Source organism: Megascapheus bottae, chromosome 6 (genome assembly GCF_031878675.1).
Source record: "Megascapheus bottae isolate mThoBot1 chromosome 6, mThoBot2.hap1, whole genome shotgun sequence".
Lineage (NCBI taxonomy): Eukaryota > Metazoa > Chordata > Mammalia > Rodentia > Geomyidae > Megascapheus > Megascapheus bottae.
This window is the reverse complement of record NC_143514.1, coordinates 11,719,298-11,726,427: the sequence shown is the minus strand read 5'-3', so window position 1 is coordinate 11,726,427 and position 7,130 is coordinate 11,719,298. Positions and strand designations below refer to the sequence as shown.

General features: G+C 47.1%; 1 protein-coding gene across 2 annotated transcripts in view; it reads left to right on the top strand.

Moving 5' to 3' along the window:
• Positions 1–1,370: 1,370 nt before the first annotated feature.
• Positions 1,371–7,130, top strand: part of Plppr5 (phospholipid phosphatase related 5) — a 126,357-nt gene continuing 120,597 nt past the window's right edge. Inside the window, exon 1 of one of the 2 annotated variants that reach the window (XM_090334253.1) lies at positions 1,371–1,683. In XM_090334253.1, the coding sequence (XP_090190379.1) occupies positions 1,480–1,683 (204 nt within the window). In that variant the 5' untranslated portion in view covers positions 1,371–1,479. The remainder of the gene's footprint in view (positions 1,684–7,130) is intronic. The other variant, XM_090334251.1, reaches the window with a different exon arrangement.

Genomic DNA, 7,130 nt, shown 5'->3' with positions numbered 1-7,130 from the left:
TATGAAAGAAACCCACCCTGCCACGGCTGTCCCATTCTCAATATAGCATCACGCGCCACGTTGATACTGCTTGTTTTTTCTAATTTTGTTTGACCTAACAATGTTGCATTGATTTAACGATCAAGATACACCTCTAAAACCCATCAAACTGCAATCCATTTAAACGAATTAACGTTCTAGACACTGCTGTGGTGATTCTACATTTTAATGGAGAAAGGGAAAGGTGTTCAGTGTTGTTTCCCTCCCCTGGTCTGGTTCTCAAAGCTTTCTCACCTGCTCACTGGAATGGGGGGGGTGTGTGTGTGTGAGCAGGGGTCAGGTGGATCTTTCCTTAAGCTTTTATGCCAGAGACCCCATCTCCTGTCATAGCAGAACACGCTGAGAGGATCCTTCCTCCCTGCAATGTCACAGTCCCTTCCACAGGCGCAAGATGCATGGCTACCCGCGTGCGGGTGCATCTGGTATGCACGGACATGCATCTGTCTCGGTCTCCCTTCTTTCTCCTGACCCTGGAGGAAGGGAAGGACCCCAGCCCGCCCTCCTCCCCACTCCCCCCAGTAGTAATGGACTGGGGAAACCGCTGTGTTCCAGGAATCTGCTCATCCAGGGGCCCTGGCAAGCCAGATGAACAATTCGGACAGGAGCAAGGAGGGGGTGCACTGGAGAAGAGGCTTCTGGAACCAGGGGGGCAATCCTGGGCTTGACCACACAAAGCCCTGGGACGCTGCAGGGAGGGGCAAAGACCCCCAGAATCCCAGCGCCTCTGAGATCATCATTTTCCAGGGGAGCCCTGGCGGGCTGGCGGCCGGCCGGGCAAGCGCCCCGGAACGCGCGGGCCAAAACTCGCGCCACCGCCGCGGCCGCATCTGGAGCCGGGGCGCTGCCGGGGGGCCACGCAGCGTCTTCCCAGGCGCGCTCCGGGTTTCTCCAACAGCCCAGCTGGTGCCTGGAAAGGGAGTTTCTAGAAGCTCGTGCCTCCCCTCCCTTTTTTTTGGATTTCTATTTTTTTCTTCTTCTTTCCTTTCCCCCTCCCCTAGGAGCTTCCGCAGTTCCACCGCGTCCGCTCGCCAACGCCGCTTCCTCCGGGCCGGACCCCTCCCACCCCCACCCCGAGCCCGAGCTGAACCCCACGCCGCCGTCCGGGACCGCGGAGGGGGCGCAGCGGCTGCCGCCCGCCCGTCTCCCGGGGCTCCCCGCCCTTCCGCACCAGCCCGCCTCGGGGCGGGCGGCGCTTGCAGCAGGCGCGGGGCGCGCCTGGGACCCGGGGCTCGCGCGGGGGAAGCCGCCTCCGCCTTCCCTCCGCAGCCCGGCCCGCAGCTCGCCGCGCGCCGCGGCCCCGCTCCGCCGCCGCCGCCGCCACCGCTGCCGCCCGCGCCGCCCGCACCGCCCGCGCCCTCGGCGGGCGGACCCCGGAGGGGGTCGGGCGCGTGGGCCCCGCTCGCTGCGCTCGGCCGGCCGCCGGCGGCGCTCCCCAGCAGCATGCTCTATTTCCAGATGGTGATCATGGCAGGGACGGTGATGCTGGCGTACTACTTCGAATACACCGACACGTTCACCGTGAACGTGCAGGGCTTCTTCTGCCACGATAGCGCCTACCGCAAGCCCTACCCCGGCCCGGAGGACAGCAGCGCTGTGCCCCCGGTGCTGCTCTACTCGCTGGCCGCCGGCGTCCCGGTGCTCGTGGTAAGAGGGAGCAGGCGGGGAAGAGGGCGGGGGGTGGGTGGGTAGCCCAGCCATCGCCTTCGGGGTGACACCCCGCGCACACACACACACACACACACACACTGGAGGTCGGGCTGCCTTTGCCTTCTAAGTTCCTGCAAGTTGTGGGGCGCCCCTTCCCCGGGTGGGGGGGGAAGTGCCTCCAGGATTGCACGAGGGGTGGGTGCGCTGGAAGTCTCCCCCATCTGCCATCCACACACGCCTCCCCCGCATCCTCTGCGGCGGGGGTGGTGGCTGTGGTGCCAGGTGCAGAAGGGGCCCTGGAAGGCGATGGGTGGGTGGGTTGGGGGAATGGAAGGGGTACGCTTTCTTGGGGGTGAATCTGGTCTTGATGGCAGGTGGAGGGGTGCTTTGGCCTGGCTTCACTGATCCAGTGTCTGATTGCTTGTGGGGGAAGAGCAGCAGCAGCAGCAGGGCGCGGTGAGGAGGGGAGAGGGGGCACTGGGGTCCTTGGCTGGGGTGCTCAAGAGATTCCTGCGTCCTCCTCTCTCCTGGCAACCCCATTTTACCATGTTCCTTCTTCTCCGTGGGAAGGAGCAGGTGGACTAAGCTCAGCACAGAGCAGATATCTGAAGAAAAGGAAGAGGAAAAGGAAAGGACTGGGGAATTTCTAAATGGAGAAGCCCCCTGCAACCCTGCTTTGCTGAAAAGCAGGAGCAGTACCTAAATCAGGAGAAGGATTTTTTTTTTTTAAAGATAGCTTTTTTCTCACAGTGGGATCAAGTTCTTTTCTCCAGTCTGGGTGAGAATGCCTCCTGGGTTTATGGAGTGTGTGCGTGTGTGTGTGTGTGTGTGTGTGTGTGTGTGTGCGCGCGCGCACATCATGTATACAATTATACACACACACGTATGTAATTACTCAGTGTGAATTTATTTGTAAGATAATGTGTTTCTTTAGGAAATCTAATCCACCCTGCATCCTTTATATTGACCAATTATTGAGGGTTCCTTTCCTGTAATGCAGTCTCCTGGTACCTCATTCTCTGTGTCCTTCCCACCCCTTCTTTTCCGGGCAACAAATGGGGAATTAGAAAAATGTAGAGGAAAGGGAAAGCAAAGTTTTGTTGTTAATAACTGAAGATGATTTGCAAGGGGGAATATGAAAATTACCTGTTGTATCCTATCTTTTCTTTGATTTTAAGGGGAACGATTTAATCATTTACAAGCATGATGTAAAGTTGTTAAAACACACAGTGGAATTTTCTCAATGAACTAGACTTCTTTGTGTGTGCGTGCATGCGTGCATTTTAGTGCATGTCAGGGCACTGTCCTTACTTTTTTTTTTCTTAAGGCTAGCACACTACCACCTGAGCCACAGCTTCCTTCCAGCTTTTTTGTGGTTAATTGGAGATAAAGAGTCTCATAGACTTTGTTGCCCTGGCTAGCTTTAAACTGGGATCCTCAGGTCTCAGCCTCCTGAGTAGGATTACAGGCATTAGCTGCCAGCCCTGGGCCCAAGGTCACTTCTTGATAACTTCAAAGTAACTATCACAGGCACCATGACAGTGGACTTTGCCCAGCAAAGTGCAATAGTTCGGAGGACTTCATCTTGCTCTAGGACACTTGCTTGTTTTATGTATGTATGTATGTATGTATGTATGTATGTATGTATGTATGTATTATTTTGCCTGTCCTGGGCTTGATCTCAGAGCCTGAGCACTGTCCTTGGATTTTCTCAAGGCTAGAGCTTTACCACTTGAGCCTCAGCACCACTCCCGGCTTTTTTTGTATGTCTGTGGTACTGAGGAATTGAACCCACATCTTCGTGCATACTAGGCAAGCACTCTACCACTAGGCCAAACTCCTGGCCCCTATTTTATTTTTAGCAACATGATTTGCTGCAGTGTTTTAGAATACCCTTACTCAGCTTCACATCTGTGTTCTCTGCTCCATTTGAAAAGCTGCAGGAGAAGTTGTTCTGTTTGATGGACTCTTCCTGCAGATTGTTAGTTTTCAGGAGCATGATTCTCAGGGTATTTCATAGCTCAGGGATTATTTAAAAATACTTATTTTTAACAAAGAAAAAGCCACTTCCTTTTCACTTGTTGATTTGGGTACAACCATAACCAGTAATGTCTATCAGTTGTCTCTGTCTTGTGTAAAATGGGACAACACTTTTCTGATCTGAGCCAGGTATCCAAAATGGCAGGTACCACTTAATGACAAGACATTTTTCCAAAGATTAGGGTGATTCTGCATTTGGATGGAGAAAGAGACTCAGCCACCATGGAATGCTCCTCCACTCTGGGGTCGTATGCGGCTGTAGTCACATATATTTCAGAGCAATCCTTCCAGCAAGGAACACCTCTCCTAAGCATCTGTAGAAATGGATGAGAAGATGGAAATACCCGGAAACAATGGCTGTGGTGTCCAGAAAGGGGTACTACGCATTGAGGATACAAGTGGAGAGATTTGTGCATGAACATGATGTTCATGTTCTGACCTTCAGTTCTTAGCTGTAGGAGAATGGACTTGAGAGTCCATTTGAGGAGAAGGAGGTTTGGGTTTTGGAGAATAGCTGTGATACCGGCTATTTCTTCTTTCTCTTTTCTCACCCTGTGAAAACTTGAGACAGTAAGGGCCCCTCTGCCTCTCCATTATTCTCAAGAGCCCTGGAGTAGAATCTATTATGAATACTAATAACCTCTCTGATAACTGAGTATTTGCATTATTTCTGAAAGCTGTTATTGTTGATGCCATATAACTTTGGGGAATGCAGAGATTGGAAATGTTAAGTTGTGTGCCCAAGAACCAGGGATAAAATTTTATACTCAGAATTGTATCCCTACTCTAGCAAACTTCCAGCCCTATGCTTTTTCAATTCTAGTATGCAAATTAGATTTGCTCATAAGTCATTCATGTAATTAAATGCTTCACATAAAGAAATATTTTCCCTTATCTCCTCCATTTATTTTTACTGTGATAATACACACATCTTTATAACACACATGTCTTCATAATACACATTAACTTTTTATAATCATTTCTAATCCTTGAGGGTTGTTTCAAAAAGTAAATCTTCCTTCTATCACAATTTATTAATTTATTTTCTACTTGCTAAATACTTAAGAGTTAAGGAGAAAACACCCACTTATCTTTTGAATTTTATTGATATTTTTTTGCTAGTCCTGGGGCTTGAACTTGGGGCCTGGGCATTGCCCTTGGGCTTTCTCAAGGCTAGAGCTCTCCCACTTGAGCCACAACACTATTTCCAGCTTTTTCTATGTATGTGGTACCAAGGAATCCAACCCAGGTCTTTGTTCATGCTAGGCAAGCACTCTACCACTAGGCCAAACCCCCGCCAGATTTGATCATTTTTATGTAGTGGTGACATGGAGCCAAGTTGGGAATCTAATAAATGTGGATTCAGATGCAAGATAAGTCGGTTACAATGTTAAAAGTAGGAAACTCTCTTTGCTGTGGCACCTTGAACAGTTTATTAATATTTTTAAGTCTCAGTTTCCCTTAGTAACATGACTTTGATATTAAATTAGTTATAGTATGCCAGTTTCACTCTTTGCTGATATTTGATACTCCATAGCAGCTCACTGATCTCAGTAATGTTTTTGTTTTGTGTAGATAGCAAACTCAGAGCCTTACTTACTTCCAACATGTACTGTGACATTGAGCTTTATCCCCAGCCCTCGTAAACATCCTTATTATATTTTTTTTGTGGAGCTAGGAACTGAAACCATTGAACATGTTAGGCAAGTGCTTTACCCCTGAACCATGTACCGAGCGCAGTGTTCTATTGAGTAGATAATATTGAATCTCTGTGTTGTAAACATTGAGTGTGACAGAGTAGAATTTATAAAAAGCAACATCAGAAGTAAACCAAGATTATAGATTCTAAGGAATTTCATAGCCTCATTCTTTGGGAAATTATGCAAGTCCCCATGATCACAATATAAATAACCATAATAAAATGGTATAAGTATGATTGGTCATGGTGTCACAGACCAGTGAATCCAGCATTCAGGAGCTTGAACAATTGTGCATTCAAAGCCAGTCTGGAACACACAGTGTCTTCAGTAACAAAGACTTAGAATATAACTCACTAGTAGAGTACTTCAACTCCCAATACTGCAATACAAAAATTACATGTTAATGTGTGTATGTGTATGTGTGTGTATATGTCCATGTACATGGGTTCCAAAGACATTAAAGTGATTCTTAGAAGCATGAACTCATTTCTCTTTGGAGAGGAAATGAAAGATTGCTGGACATAATTGCATTTGAGAGTTTGTCTTTTTTCCCACATATTTTTATTGTAATTAATAGAAGGGCTACATTATATTCACCAGATAGAGGGTACATTACTTCACATACATTGATACCCTTTCTCAAGTCTTGGTCCCCATTAGAATTTGTCTTTTTTGTTTACCACAACCATATGGTTGAGCAAAACTGGAGCCTTCCATGTATGCCAGGCTAGCAGTCTACCGCTGAGCTGAGGTACTTTAGCTGTGTCTTGAAGAAGTGGCATTTGAATGAGCACACCACAGGAACAACTTTTGAACAAACCCATGAAGGCTGGGATGGCACACTGTACTCTTGAGACAGCTCTTGGCTCCTTTTGTGTTTGACCTTGTTGCCCTAGGATAAAGGGGCATTTGGGTGAAGACAAAAGCTGAGGTCATATTTAAGAGACCTGGAATGTCAGCTCTCTTAATTCACTAGGAATTGAATATGGACATAAGGGTCTGAAGGGTGATATTTCTCAGCGTTTTGAGAACAAGGTATAGAGTTTTTTCATCATCAGTGTTTTTATGTAGGATCATTATTTTTATTATTTCTTTATCTTCAGATCATTGTACAAAGATGTTTCAGTTGGTCATAGCCATTGATGTGTAAGTTGCATCTTGACCAACGTCATCCTCTCTGCCTTTATCTATACCCTCCCCGTCTCCATCTACACCCTCCCCACCTGTTTCCTCATTCCATTGTCAAATATGTACATTAAGAATTATGACTGTATCAATAAGGTACACCTATTACCCTGCTTTCCACTTAATTTTTGAGCTTTATCTCCAGCGTTGTACAATATAATTTCAACTGTGTTTTCAGTTTAAAAAAAAACACAATTTGGGCTTTTTTATTTTTAAATAAATGGAGTAGACTATAAATTCTGGAAACAGATACAGTTAACTAATGACCCATGTGTGGGGCCGGAGGGAGGGAAGGGTATATGTTGAGCTTAAACTCAAGGCACACTCCGTGGTCAGGCCACTAAGTTTATCTCTCAAGGTTAACACTCTCCCACTTGAGCCAGAGCTCCACTTCCATTTTTGTTGTTTTTGCTTTTGTATTTTCTTTTTTTCATATATTTTTATTGTAATTATTAGAAGGGTTACATTATATTCACCAGATAGAAGGTGCATTACTTCACATACATTGATACCCTTTCT